Genomic DNA, 17,962 nt, shown 5'->3' on the forward strand with positions numbered 1-17,962 from the left:
ATTGGCCTGGGGTCCGGGAACTGAGAAGCACGATGCGTCGTCCCTAAAGGAATTGCTCCGAGACAGAAAACAGGTGTCTGGACTCAGTCAGAAAAAGTAAGAAAGAATGGCATGGCTTACGGAAAAGACTCCAGATTTCCACTTGTTATCACAGCAGGGCCGGATCGGTTAGAAAACAAGTCTGGGCACACCTGTCAGCGTTCAGGGCAAGAACTGAGTACTGCTTGTGTATCAGAACACTGAAGTACAAGGTGTGAAGGTTTTCACTGGCAGCACAACTTACCAAGCAGTCGGGCTTGAGAAATGCCGCACAATTGGGTGATGTGCTGGGAGCACTGGAAGGGTGGTGTGGGCAGGGACGCGGGCAGGGCCTGCACTCCGATGGCCTCCCTTGCAGTCAGGCTCTGTCACCTTACAGTAGGGTGACCTTATTGAAGTGTTCTGGCCCTTCGCTTCATGGGCTGTCAGCAGAGGATCGAGACACCCCACAGGCGGGAGAGTGCCTGGGGGGCTGTCTAGCGCATGCCTGGCCCACAGGCTGTCAGTGGATGTTCTGTGCCTCTGCTTGTGCTCAGTCTCTAACTGGAACCGCTCTTAGCAGTAAGACTGGCCACTGCTGCCACCTGCGCTGTCCCGCACTGGTCTTTTCCTGCCCACCCCCTGCTTCCTTCTGGAGTTAGTGCAACTCACCAGGGGCAGTAGGTGTCATCGCCGGGAACTGCCCTGCCGTCGCGAACGCACTGTTGACGCGGCACCAGGACTGCTGGGCGGAATTTATGCCGTGGGTATTCGTGCACCGGGACTTCGTGGTGTGTGAGGTCATCACTGACATAATCATCTCGTGCAGGTTTTCATTCTTGCATCTTAGGCATTTGTAACATTCTCAGAAAGAGTATCTAGGAAGTTCGAGGTTCCTTGGTCATGATCGAACTACAGCAGAGTCTCAGTCTCTGTTGGCATTTTTGGTAGCTAATTCTGGTGTTTTGTAGTTTTGTGTTATCTTTAATTAGGGGGGCTTCCTGTGCACTATATGATGTTTAGCAGCACCCCTGGCCTCTACCTACTAAATGCCAGTTACAGCAACCAAAAGTGCCTCCCGACAATATCAAATGTCCCTGTGGGGCAGAATTGTCCCCAGTTGAGAACCAATGAAAAGGGTTTTGTGATTCCACAGAAAAGGGTTCAGTAAATGTACTGAAACATAAGACCATTCAGAAGTAAATGTGAAACAGAATTCAAACTTACCAGCATCATGGTAAATAAGTACACATTTTAAAATACCAAGAGGAATTAAAGCAAGAAAAAATGAAAAAGGAAAGGTCAGAAAGATGTTCCTTTTCATTAGGTAATTAATCAATCTTTCCCATCTTTGTCATGTAAAATGTACTGTTTCCTCACCAGATGAAGACATGAGCACACAGGTGATTGCTTGAGTGCCAAGCAAAATAATAGAAGTTCAGTAAATTGGTGAATAGAAGAAATTAGCTTTTCCCTAAATCCTGGGATACATATGTTTCATCAGCAATGCTTTGAGTAGCATGTGGAGAGGCAGAGAGTGTGTATCCCAGAAAGTAGAGCTGCAGGACCTGGGACCAGGGACCACATGGTGGGCTCCTGTCCCAAGAAGGTAACTTGCCCAGCACATAGGAGCCTGGAGGTCAGTTTTCTCATGGCTCTAGAACTTTATGAATTTGTCATTTATAGGGCCTGCCTATATGACCTCAGGCTTTTTTAAGCCCTGGTTCGATTCCCAGTCAAGGGCATGTACCTGGGTTATAGGTTCCATCCTTGGTTCGTTTGGGGACCGTGTGGGAGGCAACTAATCAATGTGTCTCTCTCGCATCGATGTTTTTTCTCTCTCCCTCCCTCCCTCCCTCTCTCCTTTCCTTCCACTTTCTTTCAAAAAATCAATAGAAAAAATATCCTTGCGTGAAGATTAACAAAAAAAAATTTCGCAGATCATTAACTTAAGAGTCCTGATTGGCATTGAAAGTTTCTTCTATGTGTACTGCAAGTTGGGGACATGATCAAATAACTCAAGGTATGAAAATCATCTCTGTGCCCCCTTGAAGAGTTTCATTGATATCACATGTGCCCCCCAGTAGTGTGTGGTTGTTGTGTGTTGTTGTTTCTGTTCCATTTGTACGATATGGTTCAGGGTGCCCTGGTGGATCAGCATGGAAAGCCAGCCGCCTGGTTGTCCAGTATTGCCTTGCACTCTCCAGCTGAGCCCAGAGCTCTGTTTCCTGTGCAGTTACTAACCGTGTTTGTCCACAGTCAGTCCCTCCCAACCCAGACCCCCTGACACTTCCTTTCTGAGCAGATTATGGGTTTTAAAGTTTGAATCAAGCCATGCTGCAAAATTATTATCTAGTAGCTTCTGCACTTACACAGTAAATTAGTCGGTGTTTCCTGTTTTCATTCATGTTTTAAGTTGACTAGCGGAACACCCCCCCCCCCCCTTGCATAAAAAGGATTGCCAAGACAAATAATTTTTGTGGCATGGGCAAACATTTTCTTGCAAGCCTTTCTAAATTTGCGGCTTTCCGAAGTCTATATTACACGCTTTTCAGGAATGCAAAGTCACTTACTATGACTAAGTGTACTTGCTTCATGACTCAAGAACAGGTCCGTAATTAAAATCAACATTAAATCATTCTTCAGCCTGTATCCGTTTTAAAGCGCATTAAGAGCAGCGAATACAGTAAGGGAGTACGTGCTGGTTTCAGGTCGCCAGGAAGCGGAACTTGCAGGTTCTGCGTGTTGACAGTTCCTAGGAGGTGCCTGGGAAACTGAACCTGCCAGTAAGCGTGGCTGGTTCCCTCTCACATCAGGACGCCCTGTGGTGCGAAGACACAGGACCACGCACTCCAGTGTCTGTTTCCAAGTCAACGCTTGTTGGTGACACTTTATTAAGTGCCCCTTACTTTTGTAATTACTGATAGCACGTCAGCCTACCTTTTCCATGTTCTCTGTCTTTGATTATTTGAAAGCACATAGCATGTTGATTACATAATTGCAGAACTGTTTTCAAAGTATAAGAATTTGGCACTTACCCCTGTTCTGTTCACATTATTTGCCTCCATATTTCCTTTGCATTTGGAAGCCACGGTTCCTGGACTTTATTGCTGCATCCTGTTTTTTTCCCTAACTGAAGTTCTCGTTGTTACTTTTCCACCCAATTTGTCTCTTAAAATACGAATTTAAATCTATCTAAACATTTAAGACGGCGTATCTTTAGCAGTTATGACATTTATACCTCTGATTAAAACTTGTATTTTACGAGGGAAAAACAAGTCTGATAGAGAGGTATAAGAACACTTCTAATTCTGTTTGATTCTGTGTATGTGTCTTTCTACCTATCTCCAATAAGTGATAGCCTTTACTTTACATCACTATTGGCTCCGAGTCCCACTCTGATAGTCTTCATATCTTTGTTCATTATCTTATTTAGATGTGCCAGGTACAGATTTGGGTACTGGAGATACAAAGATGAGTAAGCCAGGGTCCCTTCTCTCCAAGTGGGAGAGGCATCTTCGACTAGTTAGGGCGCTGCATGCAGAGGTAGATGTGAGCCGGGAGAGAGCAGCTGCCTGCCTGGGAAGATGAGGGCAGATTCCAGGAAATGGAACGTCTCGGCCGAAGCTTGGACAGTGTGTTAAAGAAGGGACAGGGAAATGCCTGGACATAGCAGGAATTCGACAAATGCTTAGGAATTGAATATGATTTCTAGGAAGTGACAGATCTGTTCTTTTGGTAATAATGATGCTAACCATATCTGTGAGCTCCCACCATGCACCAAAAGGAGTCGTTCTTATCCACTTGACCCTCTCTACAAGTCACATGAGCACATTGAGACTCAAATAGGTTAACTAGCTCAGCAGAATTGCTCAGCTGGGAGGGATTCTGAATTCTGTCTGTGTCCGTGATCTGTCTTTGATACTAACCAGCGGGATAGTCACCAGTAATCCAGTACTGATGGCCTTGCCGTCTGTCTTTTCCCCTAATGGAAGCCCGCTCTATAATGACCTTTGACGAAGTCAACTGAAAATCCCTCTTCTGGGGTCCATTCTGCCACCACCATGCTGAAGTTAACTGGTTTGACCAGAGGCTTCACTAGCAGGGGTCGCTGCTGTCAACCATCTCTGCTTTTGACCACCACACACAAAATCCGTGGAATTGTCCCAGATACTATGTATAAAAGGATCTCCTTCTACTTTTCTAAATCGTTCTGCTATATCGTCTGTTTAAAGAAAATATAATAAAGGAAAAAGTGACTTGTAGCTATATTCATTCCAAACTGAATATTTTTAAAGGAATATTTTTCAGTTTGTCAAAAGCATATCAAGAGTCATAAAATTTTTTACGTACTCTGGCCCAGTACTCTTACCCTTGGGAATCTATTCCAAGAACATAATTTGAAAGAGGTTAAAGCTCATATGCACAGATCTTTTACAGCATTATTTATATTGGAAACAACCCAAACGTCCAATAACGGGAACAATTTGTAAATCTTGGTACATCAGCATAACAAAATTATAACCTGCCACTTATAGTCATAAATTTTGAAAGTTTGTAATACAGCAAGAAAACTGTGATAATTTTAAAGGAAAGGAGCAGAATTACAAAATCATGCCTACTGTATAAAAGGTATATGGGCATATGAAGTACTAAAAGGAAGCCATAGAGAATTAGATCAACTGATTGGTATATTTAGAGTTTGAAATTTTGTAATATGTTAATCATTTTCATTTACTTAATTTTTTTTTTTTTATCCTCACCCGAGGATATTTTTGCATTTATCCTCAGATAGGGCGGGAGGAAGAGAGAGAGAAACATAGATGTGAGAGAGAGACATTGACTGGCCACCACCCACACGACCCCAACCAGGGCTGGGGACAAACTGCAACCGAGGTTCACGCCCTTAGCAGGAACCGAACCCGGGCCTTTCTGGTCCGCGGGCCAATGCTTCAACCGCTGAGCCAAACCGTCCAGGGTGATTTACTTAATTTTTGTTAAAACATGTGTATTCAGTGAATGCTGGAGGCAGACATCTTTATTCTTTCACATTTTAAATGTTTTGATTTTATCTTAGTAAATTCTTTCACTGCCATAAATTATGGCCTTGGTGGTACTGCCGGTGTATAGAGTATATTTCGTGAATATTTAGTTCTGTTACACTGATAGTATAGTGTGCTTCTCGAATTTTTATGGGCATCAACTCACCTGGTCATTTGGTTCTGATTCAGTGCGTCTGGAGAAGGGCCTGGGTTCTGCATTCCTAATGAACCCCCTGGAGCTTTCTCTGGGTATGAGGACTCACCTGCTGACACTGTGACAGTAGTAGCGTCTTGGAAGGCGACATCAGACATTCTCTCTGCCCCTCCATGCTTGCCACAGTAACAGTTCTAGCATTTTGAGGGCAGGGGAGGGGACGGCTAAAGATGAGTGTTGTCAGAAAGGAAAATTTTCTCCTCTACCCTTCCAAATTCTTCTGGCTGATTTACAAACTATAGCAGATTAAGGAGAGAAGAGGAGGTTTAATTGTACATATGGAGGAGCCAGAGGAATATGGGGCTCACAGGCAATCAGGTAACTGGGCTTCTATGTCATTCTGAATTAAAGAGGAATAGCTGTCTGGGACTTCTAAGGGGAAGAGTTCCCGTGGGATGGGAAAACAAGTGTTTGCTGGGCCATGCAGAGACGATGGGACAGAGAGGACCTGGTCTCCAGCCCTGGGGCGTCCCCCTGCCATGCCCAGCTCAAGGTCTTTGCCTGTCTCTCTAGTGCTGATGCTCTTCCTGGACCAGGTTTGTTACGTGGATTCTTCTCGGTCGTGAGAGGGAGGTAGAGAGCCCTCTTCCCGAGCCTGTGGGGCCTCATTGTCTTCAACTTAAAATAAGCCACGTGCCCAGGTAGCGCATTCTGGGGAGACCCGTTCTGAACCCCTGTAGTGTCCTCTGTGGTTATCCTACCTCAAGCCTGATGATCAACGTCCCTGAGCCATTCAATTAACTTGAATTTTGTCAATCACCAGAATGACTGGGTGGTACTGAATTATGATTGATTCTATGGACGATATAAAGAGTGAGGATCTTCTGTGGTAATTACATTAGTGTTGTTCTTTGATATAATTTGGAACCTAATTAAAAAGTTGAAAATTCCACCTTTGCCAGTGTGGCTCAGTTGGGCATCGTCCCGTGCCCCAAAAAGCTGCTCATTCGATTCCTGGTCAGGGCACATGCCCCGGTTGTGGGCTCGATTCCCAAGGGGCGTGGGGTGTGCATCGGTGGTTCTCAAATCTGTGTTTTTCTCTCTCTCCCTGTCCCTTCTTCTCTCTCTAAAAATCAAAAACAATTTTTCTCTGTGAAAATCCCATCTGTGTTAAGAAAAGCTTTGCTCAGGGTTGGCAAAGAATTGTAAAGGCGTGGCGGTGTGAAGCAGAGAGCCGACTTTTTAGGGAACAGATGGAAGTCGAATGTTTTCTCAAGCTGTGAGAACATCAGTTTACCTTCGCATATGAACGGGACACGGGCTGTGCAGCAACGGGGGCGAGGGGATTTCAGCCGTCCTGTGAATTTAAAGCGCACCAATGGTTGCCAACCCCTGGGCTATTGTTTTTAGAAGATAATAGCAAGTTTCCCACTTGATTCTCCACAGTAACTGAAGCTGGCTTTGGTGCTGATATTGGCATGGAGAAATTCTTCAACATCAAGTGTCGCGCTTCGGGTTTGGTGCCCAACGCAGTCGTGCTGGTGGCAACAGTGCGGGCTCTGAAGATGCACGGAGGCGGGCCCAGTGTAAGTCCCGTACTCCCTTCCCGGGGACCCATCCTGACGTGAACACAGAGCAGAACTTAGCGCGGGAAACATTCACACCTGCTAGTAACTCCACATTTCTAGAATGTCTCCTTTTTCTTAAATCACCATGGTAAGTCCCTTAGAGTTCAGTAAGGAAATAGTAACACCCGCAAAGTTAGTGCTAAGCAGAATTTTGGGAAGGAGCATAATGTAACTACTTTTTCAGTCCTAAGATTCATATCTGAAGCTCATGTCAACATTTTGTGACCTCACAGTAATGGGAGGACAGAGGCTCTGGCTCCTGCGTGGAGCACGGACGGACGGACCAGGCCCTCCTGTGGGCGAGGCTGTTCGATGTTTGCACAGACCGTTTTTTTTTTTTTTGGTTCACTGATTCTACCCAGAACTATGTTCCTTCTGTTTCTGTTTATTGTGATTTCACTTTATAACTCTCTTATAGCACTGGATGATTTCTAAGAGCGCTTCGCTTGGGAAACAGAAATTCTGTTTTCACATTTTTAAAGACTTTTGATATTAATCTCTCTTACTATACACAAAATTTACACACATCAGAAAGGTAACTTTTTTCATTTCCACAGACAAGGTGTAATGTTTTTCTTTCTTCGTTTTTAGGTATTTTCAAAGAGAGAACATGAAATGTTACACTGATTAATCATTTTTTAAATAATGGAGTAGTTTTATCATTTATACTGTTGATCTGTTAGATAAACTGCCAAATCTGATTTCGTAGGTGTACTGATTATTACATAGCAAGGCACATGCTATGCATTGTTTCTTTGGCCTAGAAAAGGCCGACATTATTTTCTACCAGTTTACAGATGAGAAAGTGGAGGTTTGGTGGGTTAGGGAATGTGGGCGGTGTCATGGGCCAGCAGAGAGCCAGATCGGGAGCCTGGGACTTGGATGCAAACCTCCTCTGCCCACCGTGCAGAGCTGCATGTCAGTGAAGGGTATACATTTGCTCATCCCAAGTCCACTCCTGAACACCTCATTTTGGCCTAAAGTTTCATCATTATTTCCAGTGGAAGGTTGACAAAAAACATAAGATTGTAAATCCAAAAGAATCCTGATTTTGCTCAAAACATCACTGGTAGCTACAGTTACTCCTTGTCTTTAGACTTTATATACCAACTTCCATTTTCAAAAAAAACTATTTCTACCAATATAAGACACATTTGAAATTCTCCCTATTTTGCACCCTGAAAATTATAAAATCAAAGGGCTTTAATACTGGAAAGGGTTTGGAGATTATCTAGCCTGTTTCAGTCTTTGCACAGATAAAATTACTGAGGCACAGAAGGATTCAGTGGCCTGCTTAGTATCACACATCTATTTAGGGACTAATCACATGTAACATCAAGGTCTCTTGGCTTCTAGTCCAATGCTTTCCCACACTCTCACTCTGTCCTATAAAAATTCTCTACATGATTTATAATTCTTTTCCATTCATCTTAATGCACATGCTCATTGTTTTACAATGGTTGCATTTGCTGCTCACCTTAATCTTCCCCTTCACTTAAAGACATGGTTTCATGCCAGGGATGATGATAACAGGGCTCAAGTCACAGAGAAAGATGGAGGATGCTAGAAAGGGAGGGCGCCGGGCGCAGCTTAGCACCCTCTCCTGAGCTTCAGCGGCGCCTTCTGCGTCTTGTTTTATGAATGTCTGTGTGTGTCTCCCTACTCAACTTTGAATTCTTAGAGACGAAGGACTATCTTATTAATTTGTGTATCCCTAGTGCCTGGCATAGTCTGTATCCAGGAAATGTTTTCAGTAATTGAACAATAAATAGATCTTAATCCTGTAGTTCATGTTCATCTCAGTGCCATTCCTTCTTTCTTGAATCAGCTCCATGGTAATGTTTTTGACCCATTATATTGCTACTTCCTTTTGATATCAGTACGTAAATAACCATGACTGTCTCTGATGTTTATTCAGCTTGGTTGTTTTCCATAGCTTCTGCAGTGGAAAATCCTGTGACCTTTGAACTTGCCCATTTTAGCCACAATCACTTGAAGTTCGTATCCTGTCTTCCAAAGTGCTGAGTGTTCTTGGTGCAACATAAGAACTAACATTCTGTTACAGTTTCATTTCACAGTTAGTTCTCTAAAGCCATTGTAGTAAGGAGGGCTCTTCAGAACCAGTAGGATGTGTATTTATATAAAAAGAGATTTATTATAAGGAATTGGCTGCATTTATGGAGGCTGACAAATCCAAAATCTGCAGAATGGGCCAACAGGCTGGAACACATGAGAACCAATATTTTAGTCCCAGTTCCAGACTGAAGGAATTCTGCTGCAGAATTTTTTCTTGCAAAGTCTCTGTGTTTTAATCAGACATATCAACTGATTGGATACAGCACACTCACATTGTAGGGGGCAGTCTGCTTTCCTCAGAGTCCACCAATTTGAAAACACCCTCATAGTCCAGCTGGTGTGGCTCAGTGGTGAGCATCAACCCGTGCACCAAGAGGTCACCAGTTTAATTCCAGTCAGGGCACATGCCCAGGTTGTGGGCCCAATCCCCAGTGGGGGGCATGCAGGAGGCGGCCAGCCAATGTTCTCATCGATGTTTCTGTCTCTCTGTCCCTCTCACTTCCTCTGTCTCTAAAATCCATAAAGGAAAAAAAAAATTTTTTTTAATAAATAAAAAATAAAAACACCCTCACAAGCCCTGTCGGTTTGGCTCAGCGGTTAGAGCATCAGCCCAAGGACCAAAGAGTCTAGGGTTCAATTCCAGTCAAGGGCATGAACTTTGGTTGCAGGTCATGCAGGAGGCAACCAGTCAATGTGTCTCTCTCACAGTGATGTTTCTTTCTCTCTCTCTCTGTCCCTCTCTACCCCCTCCCTCTCTCCCTCCCACTGTATCTGAAGATAAATGGGAAAAATATTCTCAGGGGAGTATTTTTTAAAAATTAATAAATTAAATTAAAAGCACCCTCACAGAACACCTAAAATAACGTTTGACCAAGTATCTGGGCATCCCGTGCTCCAAGTTGACACAAAATTAACCATCACATCTAATATTGCTGATTTGCGGTGTGTGGTACAATGACTAGATCTAATTACATATTTTCTGTATTAATAACCATTTGGCCTGGTACTATTTACTGGAATCGTTCCTCCTTTCTGATCTTCCAGCCTATTGTCATAAATCAGTTCTCCGTAAATGTAGGTCTTTTCCTGGTCCAGTTAGAGGTAGTTGTGTGGGGGCTGCACTGGGAGCCCGTGGGCCAAGATCCCCAGGTCCTTCTCTCCCGTGCATGCCTGGCCTGTGATTGGCCCTCTTCCTCCCATATGCATTTTAGAACTAGTTCAGAAAATTCCTTGAAGAAGCTGTTACGATTTTTACTGAAATGGCGTTCCAGGGTGCATTAAATCAATAGATCAGTTTAGGGAGACTTGCCAGCTTTCCATCTAAGGACATGGGGTACCACTTCATTGATTTAAGTCTTTTAAAATATATTTTAATAAAGATTTACAGTTTGTTGCACAAAGGACTTCTCCATTCGTTTGCAGATTTGTTCTTGCGCACTATAGTTTTAAATACTGTGACAGGTTACTTCTGGATTCTTACATAATTGTTTTTATATACAGTGACCTCTCTAAATTCCTTTTTTTTATTGTGACGTGTAGGTGACATGTAACATTATACTAGTTTCAGGTGTATGCCATAATGAGTTGATATCTGTATATATTGCAAAGTGATCATCACCACAGTAAGTATAGTTAACATCTGTCACCAAATGTAGTTACAAAAGTTTTTTTCTTTCTCGTTTTATGATAAGGGTTTTTTAAGATTTAGTCTCTCAACAAATTTCAAGTATGCAACAGAGTATTATTAATCATAGTCACCATGCTATACATTACATCCCCATGGCTCAAAAAAGTCTCTTATTAATTGCACTGCTTTAGCACTAGATACTTCGGAGAGTCCTATATGGACAATCATATCTGCAAATAATGACAATTCTGTTTCTTTCTTTCCAATCTTTGTATTTTTTTTCTTGTCACTAAACAGTTCTTCCTAGATGAAATGCAGAATTGCAAAAGAGTAGTAATAGTGGGCATCCTCTTCCCATTCTTGATCAGAAAGAAAATGCTTCTAATAGTTCATCACTAAGTATGGTGTTTTCTGTAGGTTTTCAGTATACATTCTTTTTTTTATCCTCACTCGAGGACATTTTTCCATTTTTTTGCTCAGATAGAAGGGAGAGAGAGGAAGAGAGAGCGAGAGAAACATTGATGGGAAAGGTACACATCAAGTGGCTGCCACCCGCACGACCAACCAGGGCCGGGGACAAACTGCAACCGAGGCACACGCCCCAAGCGGGAACCGAACCCGGGTCTCTCAAGACCACAGGCCGACGCTCTAACCGCTGAGCCATACTGGCCAGGTCTAGTATACATTCTTTATCAGGTTAAAGACATTGTTTTTTATTCCTAGTTTGCCACTTTTTTTTTTTTTTTTACTAAATAGATGGTGAAGAATTTTTTTCATCTGAAATACATTTTTTCTCTTTAATCAATGCTGAAAATTATACTATTTAAGTTTCAAATATTAAATGAACTTTACATCCTCTTGAATAAATCTAACTTGGACACATATCTTTTTTATGAATGATTGAATTTTAGTTATTGGTTTCCTAATGTTTTAAATAGAATCTTTACATTGATATTTATGAGTGAGATGTTAGCCACTTAAAATAAATTGGGAAGGATTCCTTTTTTTATATATACTTTATAAGGGATTTTGTAACATAATCTCTTTATTCAAAGATGAGAAGAATTCACCTGTAACACTGTCTGGGTCTGTTATTTATTGGTGAGGGGTAGATTTTTAACTGCAAATTTAATTTTGTTAATGAACATGGAACTGTCTAGATTTTCTCTTTCTTCTTAAATGAGCTTTAATAAAAGTTACACCTCCATGAATTTATCTATATTTTTTAATGTATTAACATAAAGTTGTCATAGCTTTCTATTAATTCTGTCTGTAGCATTGGTAGTTACATTTTTTTCATTCCTTTTTTTAAAAAGTTTACCAGAGTGTTGTCGGCTTCGTTAGTCTTTTTAAGAACCAGCTGTTGAGTCAGCTGACGCCCCTGCAGGTGTTGCGTACCGCCCCCCAGCCCCGCGTTTGCTCAGTATTCGGTTCCCCGGAACGTTGCACGCGTGCAGGGCGCTTGCTGTCCTCTCTCAGTCCAACCTTGTCGTGGTTCCAACTGAAAGCTTCACTCAGTGTTTCCATCGACGCTACTGTGGGGAAACCCATCTGAAAATACTTTGTTTTCCCACACTATCCAAAAACAATCTGTCACAGAGGTAACTTCTTTCCAAAGGGTTTCTAATATTCTCAAGACCTCTACCACTGAGTTAAGTCATCGTGTCCTCAGTAAATCAAATGTTTTCTAGTGTTTCACCAAAACCAGTAGCAGGCCATCAACGAAAACCATGCGGGGATTGTGGAAAAGTACTAACTTGGGTTTCAGAACCTACTGCATTCCAGTCCCTCTTCTGCTCTCATTTGCTCTGTAACCAAAGGCAAGACAGTTGCCTTCTCTCACTCTACTTTCTTGGTATTGCTTTAAAATGATTTAGAATTTATTTAGAAAGATGGTGCACTCTGTAATTCAGGTATTGATCATATTATAAATTCCCTCTTATGGTGGATAATGGGCAACAGTATGAAAGTTCTCGATATTGGCTAAATTAGAATTGCCTGGGGGAATTTTTAAATATTACTGATCCTGGGTCCTACTCTAAGAAATCCTGCTTTAATTTGTCTGGGTGGGGCCCAGGAATCAGTGTTTTTTAAAAGCTTCTCATAAGACTTTAAGTTCAGCCAGGGCCACCAGTTACTGGTTTAAAAGTACAAAGTGTACTCTTAAAGGTACCTTCCCTAAAAGTGGCTATGATTTGTTATTCTTTCAGCTCTTGATCAATTAAAGTAAGCATTTTAAAAAATATGTTTTTATTGATTTTAGAAAGAGAGAAAGGGGAGAGAAAGAAACATCTGTCAGCTGCCTTCTGCACACCCCTTACTGGGGATCCAGCCTGCAACCCAGGCATGTGCCCTGACCAGGAATCAAACCAGCAACCTCTCCATGCATGGGACAATGCCCAGCCAACTGAGCCACAACAGTCAGGGCTAGATTAAGCATTTTAATGAGATATTCTTCATTTTGTCTCTTATCTCAGGTAACTGCTGGTGCCCCTCTTAGCAGAGAATACACAGAGGAGGTAAGAATAACTACTTTAAAGGGTTGAAGTGGAGGATCATTCAAATCCAGTTAACCACTGGCTTGCAGTTGAATGCAATAAGTGGATGAGTCCTGTACCCATGGCCTCTTAGAAAAGTGCTTTTGTAATAATCCAAGAGGAAATAGTGGGGGGCAGGGATACAATCTACTCTGGTTAACTCTTTAATCTTAAGAAATGATAGACATGGTGTTTATGTACTGCTCCCTAACCCAGCTCAAGGTCTCCGGCACCGAAACAAATATAAAGCTTATAGATTTTGGTTTACTGGCAACAGTACCTCTCCTCTCCTACAGGTGGCGCCAGGGGTTCGAGCAGGGACTAGCTAGACAGCTCTCCTCACCCTCTTGGGGCCTCCTGCCTTCTTGTCCACCAACCTGCAGAGCGTGGACATGTTGCTTATGTCCTGGCCATTGGTCAGCTGCAGAAAAAGCTGCCTGACTCAAGACCCAAATATACCACTGGACTAAGAATAATTTTAGAAGTTATTTTGAAAAGGAGCCACCTCCTTCTTTAAGCATCTCTCATGGAGGAAAAACGGATCAATGAATAGCTCTTAACTAGCTTCTAGGGCGATAAAGTGAGCAAATATGGAAGCCAAGCCTTCCACGGTGGCCCTGCCAGTTGAGTTCCGCAGGTGTGGTGGGAGGCGATGCCTGAGGGTGTGGTTTTCTTGCAGAACATCCAGCTGGTGGCAGACGGCTGCTGTAACCTCCAGAAGCAAATTCAGATCGCTCAACTCTTTGGGGTTCCCGTTGTCGTGGCTCTGAATGTCTTCAAGTAAGTCAGGCCCCCTCCTTTAAATGTGGTCGTAGCGCTGGGCCACCCTGTAAACTAGATTTGTGTCTTGGGATATTTGGTCTTTCTCTGCTTCATCTGAAAGTATACAGAAATACTCTGCTCTTTCTGTTTGTTTGGTTGGGTTTGATTGGTTTCATTTCAGCAGAAGTGTTCTCAGATGTTACTAGGGAAATGAAATCTATATAGTGACTTACATTTTTGGGCCCTTTTTTTTTTTTAATTCCACCCAGCATTTCTCTCTGAAAGACTGTGGATGATCAAAGGGATGTGTTATGGAATTTTCTCAATAAAACCCTTAACAACTTGAAATATTTGAGTCATGTTGCAAGGGATTTTTTTCCCCATGCTTTTCTTTAAGTCTGATTTATTTAAACACGATGTAACCACTTTTGATGTTTAAAATATATTCAGTGTTAGGGAACAAAGTTCTGTATAAATGGTTAGTCTTTCTTTAAAAACATCGCTAAATGAATGCAGATGCAAAACCACAAACATTTTCATCACTAGGACCGACACCCGGGCTGAGATTGACTTAGTGTGTGAGCTCGCGAAGCGGGCTGGCGCCTTCGATGCGGTCCCCTGCTATCACTGGTCGAGCGGTGGAAAGGGGTCAGTGGACCTGGCCTGGGCTGTGAGAGAAGCTGCAAGTAAAAGGAGTCGTTTTCAGTTCCTGTATGATGTGCAGGTAAGACCCACAGCAGTGATGATGGCTAACGGTTTCTTGCGCATTAACTGGCACCCAGCCAGAGCTGAGAGCTTTGCGTGGCTTGTCCATTTGGTCCTCACCACAATCCGCAGCAGAGAAGGAAGTGAAGGTAAAAGAGGGTAAGCCACCTGACGGGGCCACATTGCCGAGGGCCAGCCCGAGCTCCTTGCCCCAGAACCTGTGCTCTTGAAGGTACTTGGCTTCCAACCAGCAGGCGGCACTGAGGAGGGGCTCTGGAGAGCAGGGTTCGACAGCTAACTCTTGCAGGATTTGCATAGGAACAAGACTTCAGAGCATCTTTATAAGGCTTGTCAAATCATGGGCCATATTTCCTTTCTCCATTTCTGCTATAGCTCTTTTCCCTCATTGTGGTTCTCTTGAGCTATGTCTAGTATATTTTAAAAAAATTTTTAATCATAGTAAAATACACATAACATAAAGTGTGCCATCTTTACCATTTTAGGTGTACAGTTCAATGGTAGTGAGTATATGTGTGTTAAACAATAGTTCCCCATTTCTCCCCTCTGCCCCGCCCCTGGCAACCACCATTTTACTTTCCATCTCTGTGAGTTTGATACTCTAAGTATCTCATGTAAGTGAAACTATGCAGTATTTGTCTTTGTGACTGGCTTGTTCAGTGTCTCAGTTCCTTTGGGCTGAACCATAGACTTAAACAAACAACAGAAACTGAGGTCCCGCAGTTCTGCAGGCTGGAGAAGTCCAGGATCGAGGCTCTGGCAGTGCAGTGTCTGGTGAGGCTCCTCACTGCGCCCTCACGTGGTGGAAGAGGGGAGGGAGCTCTGTGGGCTCCACCTCCTAATACCATTGCCTTGGGGATTAAACTTCAACATCTGAATTTCGGGGGATATAAATACTCAGTCTATAGCAGACACTTAACATAATGTCAAGATTCATCCATGTGATTGCATGTGCAGCATTTCCTTCCTTTTTAAAACTGAAAAAGAATGAGTATATTGTACGCATATACCACTTTTTGTTTATCCATTCATCTGTTGCTTCTACCACTCGGCTATTGTAGATTATGTTATGCTGCTATGAACATGTGTATAAAAACACTTCTTCAAGACTCTGCTTTCAATTCTTTTGGATATATACCCAGAAGGGGAGTTGCTGGATCATCTAGTATATTTTTATTTATTTATTTTTTTTATCCTCACCCGAGGACATTTTCCCATTTTTTTGTTCAGGTAGAGTGGGAGGGAGAGAGAGGAACAGAGAGAGAGAGAAACATCGATGTGAAAGGAACACATCGAGTGGCTGCCACCCACACGACCGACCAGGGCCGGGGACATACTGCAACCAAGGTACGTGCCCTTAGTGGGAACCGAACCCGGGTCTCTCAGGACCGCAGGTCGACGCTCTAACCGCTGAGCCAAACCGGCCAGGGCTCATCTAGTATATTTTTAAACATATCTAGATAATGAGCCTGCATTAAGAAGATCAGAAGTTGTCTGGTCGGTGTGGCTCAGTGGTTGAACGTCGACCTACGCACCAAGAGGTCGGTTCGATTCCCGGTCAGAACACATGCCCAGGTTGTGGGCCCAATCCCCAGTGGGGGGAATGCAGGAGGTGGCCAATCGATGTTCTCTCTCATCGATGTTTCTTTCTCTCTCTCCCTCTCTCTTCCTCTCTCTCTCAAATCAATAAAGTACCCCTGGCCAGTTTGGTTCAGCGTTTAGAATGTCGGCCTGCAGTCCAGAGAGACGCCGGTTTGGTTCCCGCTAAGGGCATGTACCTCAGTTGCAGTTTGTCCCCGGCCCTGGTTGGGTCGTGTGGATGGCAGCCACTTGATGTGTCCCTTTCATGTCGATGTTTCTCTCTCTCTCTCTCCCTTCTCTCCCTCTTTCCCCCTCCCACTCTATTTGAACCAAAAAAAATGGGAAAATGTCCTCAGGTGAGGATAAAAAATAAAATAAATAAAGGAAAAAAATTTTTTTTAAAAGATCAGAAGCTCCCAGGACTTCACTTTGTCTGCAGTTTACCCCGCCACCCACCTAAACATCTCCATTCGGACTTTGTGGCTCCAGCTCTGACTACTGGATTTGTCCCCAAAGGTAGCCCATGATTGCCAGAGTACTCAGCCTCCTGCTCACTGCTTCTCCTCATTCCTCCACGCCTCAGATTCTGTTGGTCTGTCACTCAGATGTCACAGGCAGTAACATCACTGCTCTGTCCTGTTCAGATGGCAGAGACCAAAACCATGAGTGAAGAGGGCGTAGTAGCATTGCCTGGAAGTCTAGTGTTGCATCAGCATGAGCATGACGTTGACCTTATTGTGAAGGCTCCCACTGAGGAAGGCTTGTGGAGTGCCAGGCATAATGGGTACTTTGTACATTAGCTTCTTTGGTCCTGACGTTCCTATTGGGTAGGAACTGCTGAATACCCCATTTTACAGACAAGGGAAGGAAAACACAAACAGATCAAGTAACCTGCCCAGCGTCCCACAGCCAGAAAGAGGCGGAGCTGGGAGAGTATTTAAAATGAGGAAGGCCACTGTCCTTCTCTGTGCAGGATTCACTGAAGTCCTGTGTACACAAGTGGGGTCAGGGTAGGGAAGATAACTGCTTAAAGGGGCAGTACCAGCAACCCACCTGGAGGGGAAGCATGGCAGTGGTGGGCGCGGAGTCTGTGCCAAACAAGGGTGATTATTGACACTCAGTAAGTGTTTGTGGAAGAAAGGACTTCAGGAACATGTTAGGATGGTTAGCCCAGAACAGGTTTGTCATGTTGTAAAGCCATTTGATGAATGAGAAACTAGAATGTTCTGGGTTACAGAGGTGGTAGAGAGCGAGTGAGGGGAGGAGACTTGGGATCGCCATGCAGAGAAGCACTCTCATCGGAAGCTGTGGGCTCTCTGAGCCTGGAGGTGGTGCGCTAAGAGAGAGGCAGCCCTGCGGTGGGCACGTCAGCCGCGTCGTAGCCAATCAGATGGTGGCCAGCCCGGGTGAGCTTGTGTTCCTCCCTCCACCCTGCAGCCCGGGGAAGCCTGGCCAGGGTTCTCAGCACCTGGCACAGCCGCAGCCCTTTTACACAGCCACTGTCAGGAAACTCCCCCCGGACCATCACCATCTGATCTGAAGCACCCCCCTCTGAGCAGCCAAAGGCAGTTTTGTTTTGTTTTTAATGAATGATTTCATAGTGTGTCTCTGTTCAAGGAAACTATCCCAGGTGAAAGGTCAGGGAGCAGAAGAAATGTTTCCGAGTTATGCTGTCTCAGACATGCGTACTAACCCTGAGATGAACCCTTTTCCTTTCCACTAAATTTATTTTTTCTGAATTCCCATTCTTCATGGAGATAATCCTGTTAAGATGTCTGCTGTGCTGTGGAAAGGGGAAAATTTTATAATGATGT

At 43.6% G+C, this 17,962-nt stretch overlaps 1 protein-coding gene across 3 annotated transcripts in view; it reads left to right on the forward strand.

Moving 5' to 3' along the window:
• The window catches only part of MTHFD1L (methylenetetrahydrofolate dehydrogenase (NADP+ dependent) 1 like), a 191,257-nt gene that overhangs the window by 105,388 nt on the left and 67,907 nt on the right, over positions 1-17,962 (forward strand). For all 3 annotated transcript variants that reach the window (XM_036248192.1, XM_036248194.1, XM_036248193.1), the window contains 4 exons: positions 6,661-6,800; positions 13,023-13,064; positions 13,762-13,862; positions 14,391-14,568. In XM_036248192.1, the coding sequence (XP_036104085.1) occupies positions 6,661-6,800; positions 13,023-13,064; positions 13,762-13,862; positions 14,391-14,568 (461 nt within the window). The remainder of the gene's footprint in view (positions 1-6,660; positions 6,801-13,022; positions 13,065-13,761; positions 13,863-14,390; positions 14,569-17,962) is intronic.

This window comes from Molossus molossus, unplaced genomic scaffold (genome assembly GCF_014108415.1).
Source record: "Molossus molossus isolate mMolMol1 unplaced genomic scaffold, mMolMol1.p scaffold_m16_p_8, whole genome shotgun sequence".
Taxonomy (NCBI): domain Eukaryota; kingdom Metazoa; phylum Chordata; class Mammalia; order Chiroptera; family Molossidae; genus Molossus; species Molossus molossus.